This window comes from Eutrigla gurnardus, assembly GCF_963514095.1.
Source record: "Eutrigla gurnardus genome assembly, chromosome: 11".
NCBI classification, from domain to species: Eukaryota; Metazoa; Chordata; class Actinopteri; order Perciformes; family Triglidae; genus Eutrigla; species Eutrigla gurnardus.
In genome coordinates, this window is record NC_139925.1 from 21,006,480 (window position 1) to 21,030,118 (window position 23,639).

The 23,639-nt window shown below is 41.6% G+C and overlaps 4 protein-coding genes across 6 annotated transcripts in view; 2 read left to right on the top strand and 2 right to left on the bottom strand.

The window, feature by feature from the left end:
* The window catches only part of wdpcp (WD repeat containing planar cell polarity effector), an 86,306-nt gene extending 74,666 nt beyond the window's left edge, over positions 1-11,640 (bottom strand). Inside the window, exon 1 of one of the 2 annotated variants that reach the window (XM_084020731.1) lies at positions 11,366-11,639. The gene's annotated coding sequence lies outside the window, so the exon portion shown is untranslated. Of the gene's footprint in view, positions 1-11,365 lie in introns of both variants that reach the window. The other variant, XM_084020732.1, reaches the window with a different exon arrangement.
* The window catches only part of spred2b (sprouty related EVH1 domain containing 2b), a 415,094-nt gene that overhangs the window by 14,628 nt on the left and 376,827 nt on the right, over positions 1-23,639 (bottom strand). The window lies entirely within an intron of this gene.
* Positions 11,673-18,157, top strand: mdh1ab (malate dehydrogenase 1Ab, NAD (soluble)). Its single transcript, XM_084020738.1, has 9 exons — positions 11,673-11,779; positions 12,334-12,432; positions 12,899-12,995; positions 14,563-14,738; positions 15,460-15,582; positions 15,703-15,879; positions 16,220-16,333; positions 17,241-17,330; positions 17,455-18,157. The coding sequence occupies exons 1-9, from the start codon at positions 11,777-11,779 to the stop codon at positions 17,575-17,577; spliced, it is 1,002 nt and encodes a 333-aa protein (XP_083876864.1). The 5' UTR covers positions 11,673-11,776; the 3' UTR covers positions 17,578-18,157.
* ugp2b (UDP-glucose pyrophosphorylase 2b) overlaps positions 19,995-23,639 on the top strand; it is a 32,151-nt gene continuing 28,506 nt past the window's right edge. Inside the window, exon 1 of one of the 2 annotated variants that reach the window (XM_084020734.1) lies at positions 19,995-20,214. Coding sequence is in view for 1 of the 2 variants with exons in the window: in XM_084020733.1 (XP_083876859.1) it covers positions 21,151-21,169 (19 nt within the window). In the remaining variant the exon portion in view is untranslated. Of the gene's footprint in view, positions 20,215-20,462; positions 21,170-23,639 lie in introns of those variants that run through there. The other variant, XM_084020733.1, reaches the window with a different exon arrangement.

A 23,639-nucleotide genomic window follows, 5' to 3' on the forward strand; every position in this document is an offset into this window, starting at 1 on the left:
GAGCGAGATGGACCCCGGTAAAAGGAAAGGTCACGATGAACGTCCCCTAGACGTCTCAGCGGTCTTATTTCCCCGTCACACACTCACACACACGCTGTCTGTCACCTCTCAGATGAGGCCATGACACCTTGGACACCTCTCAGCAGGCACTGCCTCCCTCTCTCGCTCTGACAGGTTGACGTGGCACGGACTGGATGGAAGTCGATGGCACTCGGACCAAGAAGTTTGTTCCCTTTGCTGTGACCTCGGAGATGGACGCCGGTGTCATATCTCCGCCTGCTCCAGTACCACCCTGTCTAGAAGTAGAAATCCAATCCTTCCTACTGTCTACTGTCGGCTCTTTCTTTTACAGAGTTTGTCTATCACACTTCAGCACTAGTTTGATCTCTACTCTGAGTGCTGGAGTTTGCTTTATATTTGGGGATTGCAATGACCTAAATATGCATATTCAAAATATAACAGTTTGTGTATAAAGCACTGATTGGTTTATTCCTAATCTTCTGCAAGACTATGAACCATCCACATCTCTCAGGTCATGGTGGACAGGGATGCTAAGTTAAAGCTAAATATGGAGGAGCAGCGTTTAGTTTTTATACACCATATATCTGGAACAAACTCCCAGAAACCTGCAGGTCTGCTGCAACTCTCACTTATTTTAAATCAAGACTGAAGATGTTTCTGTTTGCTGCTATTTATAAAATAAAATAATTATTAATTTCTTACCCTGCAGTGTAAATTCTACTCTTTACAGGTATTTTGTCTTATTCTATTTTAGCTTGTCTTTAATTTGTATTCTATTGGGTCTTGATGACGGTTTTTAACTGCATTTAAAAGTCATTTTATCATTTTATATTCTTCAGTCTCAATGCTTTTGATTTTATGTAAAGTGTTTGATGCAGATAACAATTACTTTCATTATTTTTAACTTTCAAATATTCATCTAAAGTTATAATTGAACTCTGTTTGTAATGTTTGGCATTTTACTTGACGAATGTCAACAAATCATTTATCAGAGTTGAGATGTATTCTAATTATTTCAGAACCAGTATCTTGCCCTCATTCGTTCTGGATAAAGCAATCACTTCCACGCCATTTTGCCAAGTCCCAAACTGCAGTGACAGGTATTTAATATTTAGATTTTGAAGACGTACCTTCAAATCAATCCATATGACATTTATCAACTGAGCATAGATCTTTCATTTTTTATACAGCATAACAATATACAAAACTGTTGCTGGACACGTTTTGGATTATGATAGATAACAGCCCAGCAGGTTAATTCGAACACAGAGTCCACATTACGACTACTTCTGCGATAAAAAGTAGTTCCAATAAGAAGTGTTGACAGGAAGGTCTGAGGATTATCCAGAGTGATTGGTACATTGTCTCTGAACAAACATGTTGCTGTTGCATGAACCCGCTCATACCGTACATTTAATGTTTTAGATGGCTGGTTTTTCTCTGAGTAAGGGTGTAATGTAAGTCTGTCTCCAGGGCCTAAACAGTCTCACAGCAGTTGTTGAAATAGTCACGTATTTGAAATCTATTGATCTGGTAGGTGGACACACTTTTTCCATTTTATAGTCGCTTGGATGCTTTTAATTCCTGTGAATCCTAATGGACTTTACATTGGTATTGTTTTCTTGCTGATGGACACGAAAAGAAATTGACAATTCGTGTCCCGGTACACGAATCACTAGATTTTCATTTCATGACTCTCTGACAAACTGCCGAGGGAGTGCTTCGCGAGGGCACAGCCGGCACGCGGGATTCAGATGAAAATTGGCTGTTGAGCGGTTTAACTGGAGACCTTTCTGTTCCTCATAGTTCTCATCCCTCTACGCTATTACCTGCTGACTCAAATGCCATCACGGCGCACACACGGAAAACAAGGATGATTGCCAACCCCTTGAACAAAGTTGAGTCTTTGCACCTCCGCAATGACAAGAAGCAGACCGGAGGAACTTTCTTCCTATCATGGTTGAGTCTGGTTATTTGTCACCTGCAGTAAGCGGTCAGTCAAGCTGCTGCTGAGGTTTGAAATCAACAGAATGGAAGCACGAAATAAGACAATTATTACACACACACACACACATTTGGCGATTCTCCATCTGTCAGAAAGCCCAAACATCCAGCCGTGCATGAAAACAGCCCAGTCCTGCCCAATACTCTTCCTTAGAGACTACAGTCATTGTCGAACTCGTGTCCACCGACTTAGACACACTGTGTCTGTCGGTGTTGTGCTCCGTTTGCCCCCAAGTAATTCCTCGTTCCCTTCACTTTGTCAGACACACACACACACACACACACACACACACACACACACACACACACACACAGAGAGAGAAGAAGAAGGGGAAATTCTCCGATGCTGATTTCTGCTGTTTATTCAGGACAATAGCAGGCTCTGCCTCTACCGCTGGGTCAAGTCATGTCTTGTCAGACGCTGTATCCTCTTTCCATTGAGTCTGACGGTTACAAGTACCACAGGGGCCTGCACCGGGCCTCCGTGTTAAACACATTCACCCTGCAGATAGAACCGCCTGACTTAAAGAGAACAGGCTCGTCTTTCACATCAAACGACCATACAGGCTCACCCCACGCCTACTATTCAAACAGGGTTCACTGCCTTTAGCTAAATGCTTACAGTTGATGGTACGAAGTAAGAAAAAAAGCAAAAACAAGTGCTGTAAATAATTAGAAATGTATTTCATCCAACCAATTTCTCCTTTTTTTTTTTTAGACTTTCTCACCCATCGTTGTGCATCTGTATTCACAAAATGTCAATCACACATCATTAGTCTCAAGAATGAAAAGAATATTGTGTTACATCTACTGTCCAGCTGCTGTGATCAGATTTCTTACTATTGTTACCCAAAGTTAAATCAACTCTTTAAAGACAGAATCATCCCTAACTGACAGCGATTGTCCTGGTTCAACGGCCACATCAGTCACCTTCTGTCCCATGATCCTCCTCTCACCCACAATGCCATCTGTACAGTAAGTAATCTTCATTAGAGGCTCTATGTGACAAGCACTTTAGAGCTTAGCAGTAAAAACAACACATCCCATTAAAACATCATCTCGGAGGGAGGAAGTGATTTTGACAGATGATGTGCAACTGTTGGTTTGAAATTCACACCGTACAGGCTGCACTGAAGCTGATCCAACCCCAACAGCATGTGTTTTTACAGTACAAAAGAAATTAATAACTGTATTTTAGTTTTGTAGTCATGTCAACCCACCAAGCAGAGACCGGGGGTCTGGGCCTAAACAAGTCTCACCTCCTTCCTGCCCTGATGTCACACTCAAACACAACCCGGCAAGTGACTCGAGATGTGAAGCTCTTTCTACAAATGCCTGTGATGACGATCGGAGACGGTGGAGATAAGTTGATGACAAATTTCCCACCAACGCGAGACAGGGCCTTCACCGGCCCACACCTCCCCCATACATGTACATAGGCTTAGGGTCGTCTGGGCGGGGCGATCCCGCCGGCACACTGTCGGCACGGCAACGAGCACTATCCTGGCTAACATCTGCCGCACGACCCGGGGCCACTCAGAATGGGCCTTAATCCCCAAGCAGCCATGTTGTGGGGGGAAACATTCTTTTCTTTTAGTGAGCGCAGACAAACGGGGACAAGTGGCGTTGCTGGTAACTTGCAGGCAACCGGCCTCTTGGACGGACGGGAAATGTTGGTGGGTACGTGGCCCCCAATTGTGCCACAGCCCATTATGGCTGTGCAGAGGGGTGTGACTGCCAGCATCGGCAGCGAGTCGCCGTCACCGGTCCAGTTGGATGGATTAGGGTTTTGAGGTTAATGAAAGGTGGTGCGAGTGGGCTAGGTGGGGTGGGTCACTGGGGGGTTGTCAGCCAGCCTTGTTATGCTAAAACAACAGTTGCATTGATTATAAAAATGTAAAAAAGTGAAGCCCCTCCCACCCTCTCCGATGTGAGTTTGACTGGCTGCGGATCCAGGACACTGTTGCTGCCGCATTGTTGGTCATCCTTCAGTGAGTTTTTAAAAAGTGTGTTGGTCGCCGTTAACAGCGGGGAGAATGGAGAGTGAGCTTTCAGTTAGGATGCAGAGCATCAACATGTGGCAGTTTGGTGCCCTCTTGTGGACTTTCACAAGAGAACAGGTGCTGCAGGAGCACAAAAACACCCTTCTTTACACAAGAACTTGCGTTCAAAGTCATTACATGACAAGTGAACAAGCCGAGCCAAGATCCTTCACATTACCGTCTCTGATAAAGATCCTCTTTGGCAGTGACGCACAAGGAAATGAAGACACGGCCCCTCAATCAGTCCATCAACTGCTATGAAATATGTATTTGTCTTAATATGGAGTTTGATTCCATCAAACCTATTTCACGGACCATTTCTCTATGCAAACACTTCGGGAGGAAGGAGGCAGAGACAGAGTGGCAGGGGCTCACTCAGAGGAGGAAACACACCTCCGAGGATGGCTCGGTGTGTGTATAGTATGAAATTTAATTGAATAGTTCTGCATCAGTGCCAGGAAGTTAGTTGGTGTGTTTGCAGAGGTCTGTGTTCTGTCTGATTGAGGGCTTGGTAGTCTTTTTTTCCCCCCACAGCAAGCCAATACTTGGCTAGAAACAAAGTCCTACTCAGGTTTCAATCACAGACAAGCAGTGCAAGAGAGAAACTCGGAGAGGTACATCAAGGCAGACTGGAAACATTCGTACGCCTCCAGGCCTTGTCCTAAAAGTGCCAGAGTTGCACAATAACAGCAGCTTAAATGGATCTGCAGGCTATTTCTGGAAGCAACCAATTCACAAGATCTCTGCTCTGCAACGGGTTATTTGGAGGATGTTCTCAGCTAAAATGAAAATGGGGCTTGGAAAAATATACAATACACAACAAGAGTCTTTAAAAAGGTAGCTCATATGTGTTGAGTGATTAGATGCAACTTTGCCGATGCAGGAATTAAATAGCAATTAATAAAGACACATCATCTGACTACGTAGGTAAGAATTTGCTTTCCACATACAGGAGGTCTGTTTCCACATGACATGACAGTTTCAGATAGATTAGGCTTTTTTGAAGTAGTGGCACACAATCTCACCCAAGTTGCGTTAATAATCGGCTCAATGATAGATGAACTTCTTGAAAGACCAACATTTTTTAGTGCAGTTAACTATTTCGCCAGCTGGACAGCCATCACATCAAGCATCTTAGAAAACCTTCAAACAGGAGAAGTTGTTACATCTGCCAAATAAGTTCTTTGTTTTTTTTTAATAACAAGCGATTTGTGACATGTCCTCTCCCTTATTCCATTTCCTTCCCTCTGCTTTTTTGAAAAGTCTTATATCAAAAATACTTTGCTTGCATAGTAAAATCATCATAATCAGAGAATGCTGTAGCCCACGTTTTCACTAGAGGCCTGACTTCTACACATATTTTGAAGAGGTGAGCAAGAACATGTACAGATTTAAACCGTTTCCATATCTGAGTAAAAGGTGCTTTAGGTTTAAAAACAATTTAACAGTGTAGACTTTAGCCCTACAAAACACTTATGAGCACTCTAGTCCACATCATTTGTTAAACAAAGCGACAGGGTGTCAAAATCCATTTCACATATAGCAAATTCCCATGTGACAATTTGTCATTGGCCCAGTACTTAAGAGCAAAACTACTGCAGCAGCAACAAGTGCTTTTGGAGAGTCATCAGTGCAAATCCATCAACACCAGTTTTCCAAGTGCTACGTTAAGTGACAGCCAAGAATGACTCGACTGCAGCCACACACTGACACCTAGTGCTTTATTATGGTAACTGCAAATAACAGCAAAAGACAGGACAGGGCCACGTAGGCTCATTTGAAACGCCGCTACTGTCTGCATTAGTGTCGACGACAAAAAGACGACTAAAATAATCTGCTCCGTCTAATCTAAAGCTTCATCAAGTAATCCAAGACAGGAACATGACACACAGATATGCCACCAAGTAAACACGGGGATGGCACACAAGTTGAATATGATGAGATAGCAGTGATGACGACGATTTAATTATCTGTTGTGTTTGTTTGTTTTTTAATGGATTTATGCGACCTACTATCTCGCCGTGTCTGCCTGTACACTTTGAGAGCTATTTGGTCTAGCAAGGCAGATAAGAGGGCGATACTGAGGCCGGTGGGTGTGCTGGCTATCTGCCTCCCAGCTGCCAACGTAACGGGGTCACTCAGGTGCACACTGCAGGGACAAGTGGAGGAGCAGAATGAGAGGAGATAAAGTGTGAGAGGACAGAGAGGGGTGGAGGTGAGATGACGAGGCAACAAAAGAGGAGGAGGAGATGGAGTGGACAAAGGACAGAGAGAAGGGTCAGCAGAGGAGAGACACTGAACAGAGAGAGAGAGAGAGACGTGCAGCTGTTCACGCTGTCATGAACTTATCAAGATTTCCACAGCTCCGTGCGTGACAGCGTACTCTGCATGTGTGCACACATGTGTATGCGTTAGATCCAGGCATTGCTGAGCACCATGCGTGTGCAGCTTAGGATCTGTGCATGTGTGAACTTTGCTTCTGTGGGGCACCACGTTTCGCCTGGTGGGTGGGACAAAACACCCACAATGCCGATTGTTTTCACAGCACATACACACACACACACACACACACACACACACACAGAGAGAGAGAGAGGATCAGGCTGGCGTGGCAAACTGGCACCAGATATTATCATGCGTGCCGCTGCTGTTTTTGGTTTGATTCTGATTTCCTTTTATACGAAGACAAAGTATGCCTAATCCCCCCATGTCAACCTGGCCGTGGAGACTGCCAGAGAAGAAAATAAACATCGGATGTCTAACTTGTAAAATAACATCAACAACAGACTCTTTTAAATGTGCACTTAAGGTCAGAATTGTCACAAGTTGTTTTAATAAAAAAATGACTTTGATGGATATACGTTCATGGCCTCACCTCATGCAGAGACTGAAAGGCTACTGAATATTTCAAAGACCAACATATAATAGGCTCTAAGTGTATGGAAGGCTAGACCCGTATGTACATCAATGCAGCTATATGTTAATAAAATAAGACAAGATTTGGCAGATGATGAAATGATGATGAAAGGTGCTGCTTTTCATAAAATATTCACTCCCCAAAGTTAGATTTGAATATGTTTATGTGTATACATCTATGACCAGCTACATGCTTGCTAGGCGTAAAGCCCAAAGGTTTCAATTGTACAACTTCAAAACAAATGATAGCCTTGGCATGCCTGGCAACAAAACATCATTCTTATGAACTGAAAAGTTAGAAAGGCTTGTTTCAACATAGATAAATGGCCGGAGGACTTTGTGAACCCTGTAACCATGGAAGCAGCTGCTTCATCCTCAGATGGACCAGGGAGGGAATGGCTCATGGGTCACAATAAGCTCATTCCTGGACCCACAACATAATTTCCTCCTCTCTTTCAAATATAATAATGACATTGGTGGTCTTATAATATCCCAACCATCTTATCTGTGCCTTAGATTCATGTAAGGTGATGAACACGGTAAGGTAAGGTGATGATGCACAAAATTATTCAACACTGTAACCCTTTTCCTACTTTTTTGTATTGTCCTACCATCATTCTTATTTCACATTTTTTGAAAAATCTACAATAAAAATAAAGATTACGTTTAGAAATTTGTGTCACAGAGGTGAAATACAGACAACACAAATGTGTTCCCTTACCATAATGATACTAAATATTACAAACCAAAAATAAAATATGATATGAGTACTATATTACATATACATAGCCAGGCAGGAATAAATATATAGGGCCTCAATAGACAGATAGAGGGAGATAAATAAAGACTTGCACTTAAGGTACAGTATTGGCAATGCTTACATTTCTGTAAATCTAAAATGAGTTGTAGTCTGACCTGTGTGTTGTCTGTGTAAGAGAACGTCACTTACATGTAAATGCAGCAGGCCAACGTGAGTAAAATGACCCCACAGAAATATGATTACATGATATAAAAGCTATATATAAATATCGATATACTGTATAAGTTCAGTGCCCTACAGCTGTCTGTCTTGCAATGTCATTGCAGTGATCAATAATAGTTCTGCACATCATAAAATAAAAGAGAATCAAATGTAACGCAATCAAATGGCTTTAACAAGAGATTAACTTGACGGTCACAGTGCTCTTTTAATCTTCCCTCACTCGTAGATGTTTCTATTCCTTATATCTCTCTTCTAGACTGACCTTTTGGGGGGTTCTCACATTTAATTTGTAATTTAATTTCAGCGTTGAAATCTCTAAAAACTTTTCCATAACTTTATATTTAAAATGAAAATGTCACAGCACAGTAAAGTGCAGGAGGGAATCAATATATAACCTGAATGTTTGAACCAGCACTCTATTCCTGTAGATTGTTTTACAGCAAACTGAGCACGATATTGATATTGTTGCCTTATAAAGTTGTCTCGAATGTGTTAGTAAAAGAGTTGCATCAAGGAGACATGTCACAGTCCAATAATCACTCTTCATTTAGTTCTGTTTCACGGCTTCAAAGCTTCGCAATTCATGAGAGGGATATTTACTGAAATGTTCTATTGTACAACAACAAGTAAAAATCTCTTAAGCTTGTATAACCACAGACCTTATTCCAGGCACTTCACCAAAAAACCTTTTCACCTATTGTGCTCAAAATGACGGAAACCGGAAGTACAAAAATGCAAATTAATTTCCAGGTTTTAGGACCTGCACCACTCTGTTTGCACTGAACCAGATGCCTGTGTGCACATGAGCAAACACACGACTGCTCGTGCAGTGTTGTCTGATTCCGTTTTTTTAATATCACTAATGCAACATAGGCTATATTAAAAATATATTTATTTGGGGTTTGCTATTCGCCGTCCCTATTTTTTAGACGTTAAAAATGTTGCCCCTGAGCCCAAAGAATTGGTTGCAAATTTCTTAATATGGTTGCCAGCTGCAACCTGGCAACCCTTACTGTAAGCCCTGCCTGGAAAACAATTTCAAATTTTAATCCAATTAATCCATTACTTTATCAGGATTTCGTTGGCATGGTAACCTTGATTGATTGTCGTAATTAAGTTGCATTGATTAAAAGCCACACATAAATGTTAAACACAGGTCATTTTTACATATTATGATGTCCATCTATCAACGTTTAGCTAAGGATACCAATCTTCCCACACCTCTCTGGGCAGTGCATAAAAAGTTTCACTAAACTCTGGAAATAGCAGAAAAAATGGATCATCAAAAGAAGTTGGCCACAACATATTTTCAAGGCCCTCCAATCAAGTATGCAGAGTGTGATCATACAGCGTGTCAGCCAATAGATAGCTGTGAGCACCTGTTTGTCCCATACTGGCACCCATGACGCCATACGAGGCTAAAAATGTAGCTGGAGCTGAGAGGAACATTGCCAGGCTGTGGCAGCTGCTGCAAACACCTCTGAATCTGTCTCTCTCTCTCTCTCTCTCTCTCTCTCTCTCTCTCTCTCTCACACACTCACACACTCACACACTCACACACTCACACACACACACACACACACACACACACACACATACATACATACATACACACACACAGCCTTTTGAGAAGGGAAGGGTCCGTGTCAGCCCCTGTCACTGGCAGGTGGAGACCAAACATTCCAGCCAGTTTTTGGATTTGGATGGAGAATTTATGGTTATGGCTCAGGACCATTTTTTGCTGATAGCTTGAGAGACAGAACAACAGGATGTTGGACGAAAAGGAAAATGCTAGGAAATGAGTAAGTTCCCGTTCACATGGACAGAGACTGAGAACGGCAAATAATTAAACCGTAGTGGCACTCTACCAAGTCTCATCACCGCAGCACACATCAGGCTTAAAATCAAGCTGAAATGAAAAATGAAATCACATCCCTGGGCATATTGCACACATATGTAACAATGCTGAAAAAATAAATAAATAAAAATGTCTATGTATGTCTATCAAAATCCAATATATGTTTCTTATATGACATGTGCTTACATCGGCTACTATCAACCAATAATCGATCCACCAATCAATCTGCAACTTCAGCTCTGCACAGAGGTATGAAGGTTCTGAGCTTATCTATTCAAACAACAATCAAATCAAATCCCTCCCAACGTGAAAAGTTTACCGTGTTCCATCACACTGCATGCTATCAAACTATTTGCTGCATGAAAACAATGTCCAGTAACTAAAACAATTGTATTGGAATTTAATTTAAACATTTTAAGCTTTCTGTTTGTAACCTTCCAACAAATTCCATCACATATAATAATTGATTTGCCACATAAATAGTGGATACAGTTCGTCTGTCTTAGTGATGTTATATTGATTGATGTTGTAAATAAATGTATGCCTTTGTTTCCATAACTGTAACCATTGGTTTTAGTAATGTCCACCTGTATTTTATTAACAATAAATAGATGCAATGATTTACTTTTATTTGGACATCAATGTGACAATAAGATGTTTTAGATATGACTCAATGTCCTTGGACCCCTGGTTTCTGAACAGGAAAAAAACGTAATCGAGATAGATGGTGTGTGTGTACTGAATAAACCAACATATTGAAATTACAGTGTAGTCAATCAGGATGACAAAATCATAGAAAGATTGTAAACATGTATGAAGAATATGTCTCCAGGAGGATGTCAAGCAGCAGTAAACGACCCTTAAGCCAAAACCCACCACAGTCCCACAGCCTGATGCCAGCCAGGTGTAACACCATCTGCTCTGCCTTTTGTTCAAGTCATGTAATGAGCCTGTAATAAGGCCATTCAATATTAATTACCATGATCACCCAACGCTAGGCGCTCTATAGGAGTCCTCTCAACTCCAAACAAGATAGGAGAAAGAAACACTTTGCGCCTCTCTTGCTGAGGATTATGATTTGATTAACACAAAGGTAGATAGTTACGTTATAGGCTACTGTATATATGAACGTTAAGGTTACAGTATCATAATGGACATGTTCACGATTTAAGTCATAGAAAAGGGGAATGACTCTACCAGGGCTTCTCTTCTACTTTATTAACAGCATTGATAATAACATCGTCACTAGTAAGCAGGAGGAAGACCGACGAAGAGGAGGAGAAAGACAAAGGTTAGTAATTAGTTCAGTGACGAAGACTGCAAAAATAACAACAGTTGTTTTGCTCTCCCATTGGCTGCCCTGCTTCAGTGGTTTCTGTACTTAACGTAAACTGCTAAACTTAGTTTGAAGAAGACGGAACGTGAACGCCAGCGTTACACAGACTCAACGTGCTCCGGTCGCTGTTCGGTCCATTTAATCAAACACATGGATATTCTGTCTGTCCGGTGGCTAAGCTAACGCAATAAACAAACTGTACTCACGATGCTAGCTCCCTCGTTGCTGCCCGATGGATGCAGGTCGCTAGGCAACAGCAGGAAGTTCTGCCAGGGCTATGCTACACGGCTAGTTTATTAGCAACTCTGTAGCAGCCTGTAAGGCAACCAGCTAGCTCGTTAAACACCAATACCCCATCGAAGCCCGTCTGTTTAGCATAAGTAATAGTACTATTATCGATTGCGACGTTTTAATGTGCTATAACCGGGATAATTTATTATTTTTGATAAAGGACTACATACTACTAAAAACTACAGTTACCCGGATATTCAATCTGCCGTCAGACGGTTACAAGTGTCGTGATCAGATGAGCACTTAAATAGGAGTGACCTCCGGGTTGAGCGAGAAGTGGGAGAGAGAGAAGTGAGTGAGAGAGAGCAGTCCAGCTTCATGTGAACATGGTGAGTAAAACCAGCAGATATATCGGTGATTCTTAGTAACCCGCAGTAATGCACGTGTGACGCAGACAACGCCGCACTTATTCCAAATGATCCGATGAGAAATTCATAAAGTTGTGCAAAGTTCGTCAAACTTTATTTCAGCGATCATTTTAATCCGACTCGCGACATGACGTTACTAAATGTTCAACGTCAGGACTCGCACGTTAATTTGTTATTTAAAAACAGCTCGTATCGTAATCTTGTCACCGTGCTTACGTGTCTAGTTTGGCGATTTTGGACGATTGCATGAATGGTGTCGGTTGAATGGTAAAGATGGCGATGAACTTGATAGCCTAGTTCATCCCGGTTTTGTTATGTAACACAGGGTCCTGGATGGAAAGCACAAGGTCTATTTTTGAGGTGACCTCCTCCCCCCTGCTTTAGTAAATCTTTATGACAACAACCCGGGCACGCACGTGCGCTTGACCGTTCAGCTGTCACGTTCATACCTGTCCTCTTGGTGAGATCAATGCTAATGACACTAACAGCACTATCCTTTGCCTTGTGTCTTGCAGTCTGAGCCTATTAGAGTTCTGGTGACCGGCGCTGCTGGGCAGATCGCCTATTCCCTGTTGTTCAGCATTGCCAAGGGAGATGTCTTTGGCAGAGATCAGGTAAAGAGGGGCTTTGTCTTGCTTGTGTAACACACTCAATTCCCTTATCTCATTAGGCAGTGTGAGGGCAGTGTCACATGGCATACACAGGGCACGACAGCCCCCCGGTAAACGGCTGTAAGTATCACAAGCTCTCCAGATCATATCTGGGGGTGACATCGAACAGATGTTTGCCCTCGTGAGAAGTGATCAGATTGCACCCTGGGACGAGCCAGGTTCGTCCTTTAAGTCCGTGAATTGGATCTCGCACCAAGGCCAACTTTAAAACCACTTGATCCATTTGACACATGCTACCGTCCATGAGTCACGTGGCTTAGGCCTTCACACTCCGTTCCAGAGACGACAAGTCCACCACTGACATACATGGGGATTGTGGTTTTTAAGTGCATTTCAATTCAGTTCAGCATGGTTTCATTCATTCCGTGCCATTCATCCCACTGCCTCCTCCCTCCCCTCCATCTGTCAGCCAGTCATCTTGCTCCTTTTGGACATTCCGCCCATGTTGCCAGTCCTGGAGGGCGTCGTCATGGAGCTGCAGGACTGTGCCCTCCCACTTCTGAGAGGTAACAATTTACGAGTGAGAGACTGTAAAATAAGACGTATAATGTATAATGACGTATGAAATTATTGATACACTGGCATCAAATCACAGTTTTCCATATACGTCGACAGATTTTACTTTACAGTTTTTGAGGGAACTATTTGGAGTTATTATTATATTAAATGGTAATAATAAGGTAGTAATAGTAATAATGATATCATGAGTTCTCCTATGATTCCCAGTAACCATAGCTCTGAATGTGCCATCATCATGCTGGCATGTTTTGTAAAAAATAAAGAAAATAGATAAATAATGATGATAAAAAATAACGGCTTTATTTAAAGTACTTTAGATTTATGAATGAATACAACCTCTGCATGTTATTTTCCCTGGAGAAGAATAGAGCTGTACTGTATTGCTCATGAATACCAAGCTAACTTAAATTGCAGGAGCCAGGGCTGTTTTCAGTATCTCAGAATCACTCTACACAAATGTCACTGTTTGGTCTTTAACTCTTATTTCTTTGTTTACTTTATTTGAAGTCCTTATATTTTGAATTACAATAATTAGATGATGTTTAGGCAGCGATGATGGTCAGACCGTTTGGCAGCAGCATCAAGGATTATACGTGTAGAAAAAGAGTTATTTAGAATGACTGGATATGAAAAGAAGATGGACGAACACAGCTCTTCTAAATGTGGAGAAGAATACATATTCCATGGTCTGGAAATGTTTTAATGAAATGCTTTTACTCAAAGGACAAAACATGTATCGCTGTAAGATTTTTTTTTTAAGATTTCCTGGGTAAAAATGGGCACTTTTGTTGTCATCACTGTAACCGCCGTCATGACATCAGTCGTGAGGCGCCATTATGTGCCATCTCCATTGTGACCTGGAATTTTTCCTTTGAATTGGTGCTGTTCTTTGCTTTGTTTGGACAGGGGCTGTGAGAGGCCCCTGTATTAACCAACTGTGCTGCAAAGACAACGCTCCATGCACTGAGATGGGCCCGGCCATACAGCACAATACTCACACATGCTCACACATACTCACACATGGGATACGTCCAAAGTCCCTTTCTCAAACGTAATTTAGAAAGGTTCAAAACCTTTTTTATTTCAGTTGAGAATTGTCCTGGTGATGAATTGTCAGATAGACGACGTGGGCAGGCTATACTGTGTACTTGTGTCATTGTTTTAGGGTGTGTATTAATAATGTTATCATGAGCAGGATTTGAAAACCTGTTTGTGTGTTACGGTTGAGACTTGGCAACGAGACGGCGTTAAAATTACCGCAGTTACACAAAGGATTTTTACTAACATACACTTCCTACTTGGTTCCAGACAAGCGTGAACCTGCCCAAATATGTCTTTGATGGCCTGGACATGGTCACTATCAGTGGTATAGTTGTAATTTTGTTTTCAGCTAAACAAAAAAGAACAAAAATCATCACTTTAGGGGAACGTTTGTAAAGTCACTGACAAGACTCTGTGCATAATTAAGTTTTATTTGGTAAGGAATAAAGGGTGAAAGTTGAATCTGTTGCAGTGTGGCAAAGCACCAGCAATGATTTCCCTTTCTTTCCACAGATATTGTCCCCACTGACAAGGAGGAGGTGGCCTTCAAGGACCTGGATGCAGCCATCTTGGTGGGCTCTATGCCCAGGAAGGAGGGCATGGAGAGGAAGGACCTGCTCAAAGCCAACGTGGCCATCTTCAAGAGCCAGGGCACCGCCCTGGAGAAATATGCCAAGAAGACTGTCAAGGTACCGACACAGGACTGTGTTTATACATGCACTGACATAAAGGTTCACTGAGGCATCCACGTATGTTTCTACCTATTCTGCTTCTGGCAAAGTTACATTGTTGTCAAGGGCGTATAAATGTTCCCTGTAGTTAAACAGGTGTTGCTACTGTGCTTGTGCTGCGTCGTTACTATTTTTCAGAGCCCTCATGTTGTCATTTCTAGGTTTATTTTCTTTTTATTTATTATACCAAAAGGCAATGAATGTCACAGTCTAGAGAAAGACCAAACCTCTTCCTCATCCCTGTACTTCCCCAAAACAATTTTGAATAGATTTTCTTAAATGATTTATGCTTGTACTTTGCTAATTTCTTCATCTAACCCATTCTATAAATTTGCCCAGGAATGAATATCCACATGCTCTTCCACAGTGTTTCTTTAGATTCAGTTTTCCTCTTTATCCTCTGCCTGTCTTTAGTCTACCAGATCCATGAACTTTAAAACATGCAACTTTAAAAAGAGCATGTGGGTGTGTTTATCACATGCGTTTTGCTTGTAAAGTGTCTCCACTTTGGTAAGAATGAGATATAAAACCTACAGCTGCTTTTAAATCGAGCACGTCCATCCCGAGGAAGCATGTGGGACTATGAGTCAGTCGTTATTAATCTGTTAGGATAATGAGCTTGTGTTGGATTAGATGAGTCGCTCGGGTTGTATTTTAAAGTGCGGTCATGTGTTTTCAGGTGCTAGTAGTAGGAAACCCTGCCAACACCAACTGTCTGATCGCAGCGAAGTCCGCTCCCTCCATCCCCAAAGAGAACTTCTCCTGTCTCACCCGTCTGGATCACAACAGGGCTCGCTCTCAGGTGTGTAGCTCCTGTGTATTTGCAATCACACTTTTCTTTGAAAATTAGACTCACAGACTTTTAGCTGCCACATTCTCAGCTGCTCCAGAAATGTGAATTAGCTTTTTTTTTTCCCTGTAGGTGGCGATGCGCTGTGGCGTTCCTGCTACTAGCGTGAGGAATGTGATCATCTGGGGCAACCACTCGTCCACCCAGTACCCAGACGTGCATCACTGCTTGGTCAACATGTCTGGTAGCGAGCTCGCCTGCTTTGAGGCGGTCAAGGATGATGCCTGGCTTAAAGGAGATTTCATCGCTGTGAGTTAAAGATAATTTACTGTCCTCTGTTGGAGAACTTTGAGGTAATATCGACATGGTTCCTGTGTCAGATGCTCAAAGATTTGCAAAAAAAAAGTCAAATCAAATGTATATTCATGTTTTTGGAACACTGGTCATAAGACTGGAAAAGACCAAATACACTGTTTCAGAAACACACAGTGACGTTTATTTATTTTTATTATTTGATGAGATGATTCAAATTCTAGAGAATATGGATATATTACATCTCAGTTACATAAGCTAACCCTTTATGCTCAGGTCTTCTTCTTCCCATTGACCGCCACAAGGTTTTCATCTAATGGTCCATGTTCTATTGCAGACGGTGCAGCAGAGAGGCGCTGCAGTCATCAAGGCCAGGAAGCTGTCCAGCGCCATGTCTGCAGCCAAGGCCATCTGTGACCACATGAGAGACATTTGGACAGGCACCCCCGAGGTAAACGCCACATTTATACTGTAGTTATAACATGGTGGGAGTTATAGAGGAAGATGTGTATTTTAGGGTGAACTAACAGAATCACAATCAAAGTTCTGTCTTTATACTTAAGTCATTCATCTACTTAGACTGGAGTTTTGGGGAGATACAGTTCATTTGTGTTAATGCTCCTACTTTTGATGTTTGTGGTGGTTTCTGACAGGTGACATTTAGGGTGCTTTCAGACTTGACCTGTTTGGTTTGGTTCAAATAAACTCAGGTCCGTTTTCTCCGTGCGTTCGATCATCCGCTGGTGAGAAAGCTTTCAATCAAATGAATGAACCAAGACCGATTGAGAAGGTTCTCTGTTCGCCTCCAAGCAGGCTTTGGTGCAGTTCCAAACAACGTATAAATATGAGGAAGATGTACTGGGAGAAGTTGAAAATCATTCATTTATGGCCGACTCGCCGTGTCAGTACGAAGATGAAATTCACACAAGCCCGAGCCGAGGTCTAACTTTCTACCGTTGACCCTCTTTATACTTTGGTTCCGCCCTCTGATCTGTCAATCAGAACAGAGCCAAGACAGCCTGAATGTTATTACGCCTGGAAAAATAGTTTCTCACAAGAACTGTATTTCCAACTCGAGCTAGAAGGGGGAACGACAAGGTGAGCTTTAATTAACCTTGACGAACATTTTCCGGTACATTCTGAAACATTTCAAAATGGTCCATTCATCAGTCACCTGTCAGTCTCTATAACGTCATGTTTACTCCTCTTGGTTCATTTGGAGAAAGGCAGTGTGAACAGGAACTGGTCCAGGACTAAAATGCAACAATACATTGCAATGTGGCGATAAAATGCCATATCGGGAATAGGCGACATTGTATTTTAAATACATTTGTAACCATTTCCTCTCTTTTTGTCAGGGTGAGTTCATCTCAATGGGGGTTTATTCCTCTGGCAACTCCTATGGAGTCCCAGAAGACCTCATCTACTCATTCCCTGTCCAGATCAAGGTGAGACTGATCCAACCTTGTGTTTATTCCTCTAGCCCCCTTTCATTATGTTTCAAATACAGTAAACTGCATTGTGTCTGTCCTTCCAAAATACAAAACTAATGACAGTATTTTGTTTCCTCAGGACAAGACCTGGAAGATTGTGGAGGGCCTGGTCATCAATGACTTCTCCCAATTGAAGATGGATGCCACGGCAGCAGAGCTGATAGAGGAGAGAGATACAGCTGTGGCTTTCCTGCGAGTATGACTAGACCCTGCAAGCCCAACCAGCCAACACCTAGACAGACCCAAAACTCCAGATGCACGCCTGTGATGAAACACTCCACCAGTCCCTGCAATATTCTGTGTGCATGAGAGAACTTGAGTCAGTGTTTATGAGTGTAAAGTTGGATTTATACTTGTCAGTTGGGAGGTTACCATGTGGGAAATAATCCTATGCACATAGCCACTGTAACTACAGTGATACCACATGGAAACAGTGATTGGCTGGCGTGGGTTGCTTGTGGTTGGGTTCACAAGTTTTCAATACCTGTGCGGACGTATTCTGTTTCCTTTGGCCATAAATGATCGCACTGCATTAGTCTCCTTTTCAGTAGACACCAGAGACATCCACCAGCAGGGACACTTTACACTGTGACGCACAAGTATAACTCCACCTTAAGTTTACGGTATGTACTGAAAGTCCACCAGATTTGTTACCACCTATTTTCCAATATTTTTTCTCTGGGAATGAGTGAAATGGTTGTTACATATAGTCAATGATGCACTAAGTCCTCAAACACTGGAACGGATAACTTTTAAGCTGAACAATAAAACATTCAACAGTGTATTTATGCTTTTTGATGGTTTTTCATTTGCGTTACAAGTGTGTTTGTCATCCTGCAAGGAAGCGAATCACAACTTGAGATGTTTTTAGGAATATGCAGCACAGAGGTTGAGTTGTTAACACCGCATAGCAAGAAAGTCCAGGGTTCGAGTTTTCTGGATCGCTGGGCAATTCCTGTGGCTATAATGTGGCCAAAATATGTCTTGGACTCTGCACTCCTGGTATACTATATACAAGACTGATAACTTGCCTAGGCTTAACTCCACTTGTATTTATTTGATATGTATTTATCCCGTTGATTTATCAGAGACAGTGCATATTAATAAAAATGACTGTAACTACTAAGAGGGTAGTTTTCAGCTCTAGTCCTTGACCGGGTGTGAAATTTGCAGCCTCTCTTCCAGAGTGCACAGATAAAGGCTCCAGTCTCTCATTAACAGACATGTGGATGGACAGACAAACTTCCAGGGTTTGGACTGGGAAGTATGAGTGAAAATTGTGTGGGGTAAATTTGAGTACACTTTCAGCACCAGCATACTATAATTTGTCCTATAGGGCAGTCATTCCCAAAGACTAGGTCGGGACCCACAGGTGGGCGCAGGAGGAGATGAGGGTTACCATAAATTTGCAGAATCTCTTCCACAGACTTTTATTCAACAATTACATCTACAGTAGACCTTCAAGCCACATGAGGCAGCCTGAATGTTCATATTTGTCTTGATAATTGCAACCTGCTTATAAAATGGTACCTAATATAAAATGCCAGTGTACATTCCGTTTAACTGATGAGAGGAGAAAAAAAGGAGAACCTGTTTATTTGATGTTATTTATGAAATAGTTAACATATGATATGCTTTCACGACACACATTACATGTTACAAGTACATACATCTCTTGAAAATGGCTGATTTTCCTATTCGACATAATGTAAAAGTTACGTGGAAGTGACACTAAAAATGGTCAGGAACATTCATTTCCACATAAATTTGATCACAATTTATAGATAAGGCCTACTCTGGGTCGCGATGCTTTCGCATTGTTACAAAGTGGGTCCCCAGACAAAAAGATTGGGAAACACAGTTATAGGGTAAAGAAAATAATGTTAATTTGTTTAGTTGAGGGGTTCGATTCCTGGGCCCGGGTTCCTTCTGTGTGGAGTTTGCATGTTCTCCCCGTGTAAGTGTGGGTTCTCTCTGGGTTCTCTGGCTTCCTCCCACAGTCCAAAGACATGCAGGATGGGTTTAGTTGATGCGTAATGTATTACTGTCTTTTTTTTTTTTCTTATGATTTTTTTTTTTTTTTTAAATAAACCCATGATTTGATTACGTGGAACTAGTTCTGGCAGAAAAATTGAAAGGCATTTGAAACAGTATGAGTAAAATACATCAGAAGTAACAGCGCAGTGTCATAGTTTCACCAGGCGGGGGCAGTATTTACTAGTTTTTCCTCCTCCCCCCAGCCAGCAGCATGAGGAATGATTACGTAATACAGTAAATAGTTACATTCACAATGTTTGATTGAAAACTACGATCAAATCTACACACAAAAAACTGTTTCAGCAATAATGAGTTAAATCTGGTTGGATGTTGAATGCTGTTCGTGTGACATACAATTCTTTTATATGGATGTAGGCTACTTCACAAGATTAACATATCAATACGGGACCAGGGGGTATACCACATTTTTAACATTCTTTAAACAGGAATTGTTAGAAACGACATCCAACGTTGCAGAATTCTATTGGTTGCGGAAACCACGTCACGAGAAATACAGCTTTTTCATTGGCTTCCATCTTCCTGTAAACGTTCCCATTGGTTCGAATGGCGCCGTTGTGTAAAATATCTTTAAACTAAAAAAAACCTTTTCTTTATTATCCTTTTAAAAGAAATACTCGGTAAAGTCATAGGAACAGACGCCCGGTGTTTTAAGGTGAAAACGTTTAAATATAAATATTTGTGTAGCCGCTGTCTCCTCTGCGGGATTGCTGTGGTCCTTCAGACCCGCGGGACCAGGCCGACCCCATCGACTTTTCTTCCGACAGCATCCTACAGTTACACAGTAAGACCATGGCTTTACATCTAATAACACATGGTTGCTTTTCCTCTTGACGTTATAAAGGGTGTTTCCACCCTAAAGCGAGTGGAGCTCATTGTGGTATAGTCGCGTTAGCCATTAGCCCAACGGTTTTTCTCTGACATAAACGGTCACCCCCACCTCCCCCCGTGTGGTGTTCAGGGTACCGCCGTAGACTCGGGTCATCTTTATGTATGTTTGACATGAAGGCAGCACACACCGAAGGCAGCTTAGATACGAGTTGTTTCTAGAGTACACACCGTCCCCTCCGCCCATCCATCATTCATTCATTTCCGCAGCCTTTGAAGTGCCCCGTCGGGCAGGTCTTGCGGATGGGTTCACTAGTGTGCATCTCGCCGGTTAATAATTGACGTTTGTCGGTGGTGTTACGAGGCTGAACATTGCCGAGTCTGTGGCGATAAAGGTAATGAAAATAAAAAAAGCAGGGGGCGAGGCGAAACGAAAAAGACATAACCAAGTGGGCGAGAGTCGAACAGACGGGAATTGTGACGTGGTTGACAGTGGAGCGGGGCTTGAAAAACGGAGGGGCAGGCAGTAAAGGATCCTGCAAGACCCGATTCCTGCTTCGTGTTCAGGGACTCCATTTGGCTTCCGTCCAGACATAGATAACGTTAAGTGTGACTGGATGAATGTAGTGCTTGTTTTTTCATCTCGTCCTCCAGAGCTTCAGTGGTGAATGGACGTGAAAGGTTGTACACATCTGAATCAATGGACAGTTTGCTTTTAGGATACCGCAAGAAAACTTTTTTTCCTCACTTTTTTTTTTAACGTTCAATGACACTTTGGCGTTCACTGTGAATGCTCTCTGGACTATTTAACTTGAAGCTGCGTTTTGGGGGATTTATCATATTATTTTACTGTATGTGTTGCTGAACTGGTCGCTACTTGGCAGCTGAAAACATGGCACTTTATGTAGAAGGTAAGTAGTGTTGTTAACCTTAGGGTTTTATAGCTGTACGTAATTAATTTACCTGTACGTCTACTTGGATTTAAAGGACCATACCGGCGTTTTTATTTACAAGTTTCTTAATTTACTAAGTCATCCACATCAGTGGAAAACATTTCCTAGATCCAACCATCTTTTCCCATCTGTTTTTCCTTCCTTCTATGTTTTTAAAATGTAGTTTAACTACCTTAGAAACAAGCATTGTTTGAGATGCCTCACATGCCTACCATGACTGGTTTTATTTCTGTTTAAAACACTGATTTACCGTACCAAATAAAAAAAATAAAAAAATTGATAGGATACTGATAATTTCGTTAAAATGTTAAAGATACAGTTCATTTTAATTGTAATTGATATGTGATTTTTCAAAAATAATGATCATATAAAGGATAAAAGAAAAGATTACATTCAAAGGCAAATCACATTTCACACGACACACATTGATAACACATTTATTACAAAAGCATATCAGTACAATTAAAAAAAATATCTGTTCCACTAAGTGTAAAAAAATAAATAGTATTTTATAGGCATGGGGAAAATATTGATTGGAGATATTGTACCGACACACGGATGTCAAGTATCAACTTATTCGATGAGCAAATATTTTAAATAAAAATTAAACCTTTAGGTAACAGGGTAAAGTCAGGGATTGGCCTATGTAGACTGTGTTGTCACTCAACATTTATGACAAGGTTTTATGAGATTGTTGGTAAGTCTGTCTGCTTGCCTCACAACACATTGAGGAAAAAATGATAGAAGTGAGATGAGCCGAGTGAAAACATTATCTTATTGGATAAAACTGATGTTGACAAACTGTATCATTTTCAGTAAAACAGTTTTAAAAAATGTTTCCCACCTTTGATATTTTACAAAAATAATAAATAAGCCTCATTTTAACTTTCAGGCTGTGTTGTTAAACATTTAAAGAGGTTACCTGTGTTGCACTTTATTGTCACAAATGGTGCATCTTGCAGTATTTTTTTTATCTCAAGGTGAACATTAGCACACTATGTTTCCTTTCACCCACTCTATCTCACAGAAGTTGGTTTCCACAGTCATGTGACAAGGGTCGGCTAAATATGTCAGTGCTGTTTTGGCACTATACAAAAGTATCAAAAACATTCGGAAGATATGCAGCCATCCATGTTTGTTTTTATACTTGTATTATCAATATTTTTTAAAGGAATCAATACCAAACGAGGAGCTAGTCAGCACTGAAACAGCAATACCAATGTATTGATCCGCCCATCCCAAATTAAAGTTCTCCAGTCTATTCACTGGTTTTATTTCACTACTTCCGGCTTATAAGTACAATTAAAAACATACACTCTACTTTTTAGTGTCTGTACATTTCCGGTTACGTGACCTGTCTATGCTGTCTAATAAGCAACCATCCTTACAAGCTGCTGCCATAAATACAGAGTTCAGCCCTCTGGGAAATAATGTAAAGGTTGAGTAGGTCATTTGGAAAAACCACGGAAACTTTGAACGCATCGCAGAATGGAAAAAGTCCCGTCCCCTTCGTTCAGACCTCTGTTCAAAGCCGCTCACCCAGAACGCCAAAACGAGTGCTCGAGATCGGCAGAGTGTTCGCAATCAGCAGAGTGTTCGCAATCAGGAAGTAAGCATTGACAGACATGCAGGCCGTCCAATTATTCTCTCTAACTTTTTTGATTGGACGATGTTTTTACAGTACTGACACGGCCACAGATGACATTTTTTTTTATGTCGGAGCATTTAACTTAGTCATCGCTATCAACATGCTATGAAGTATTCAACCTTTAAAGTCGCAGTCGGCAACATTTGTTCGATCATATTCACTAAAACCGACACTATGCTCTGATAGAACAACATAAATCATCCGGTTTTAAAAAAACACGCACCTCTACGTGCACCTAGTTTGTTTTGCTAAAATCAACTGCACACGCCACAGATCCCAGCTCCCCCCTCACGCATGTTATAATATCACAGGCACATGCCTCAAGCTAGGCATATGCTAAATGACGTTAGCAGTTGCTATCTATGAGAAGTTAGCCAGCCTACCTCTGTGTAGCGTATACTCCATGCCGTTTATCGATGAGAGAAGACACGGGCGCGTTCACAGGAATCTGGTGCACGCGCACTGACGAGCACTTAATGGGAGGGAGCGGAGGAGCTCGTGGTAGAGGGGGAGGCGCGTGAGTGTTGGAAACATTCGAAATTTGACTGAGTCAACTCAATCCAGACTTGCCGACTGCAGCTTTAAGATACCAATGAACATTGATTTTGGGGCTCAGTTGCAGATTATTTCCTGAATTCTGAAAACACTGCACTATTGTCTTTAGGTCTTTAGAATACGATTGAACCTCCACATTGTGGCTTGCCAGCTGTCAAGTTGATAAACTATGTAATAAGTCGGTGTATCAATCGAGCAGCTGATTTTGATAATCAGTAAATAATT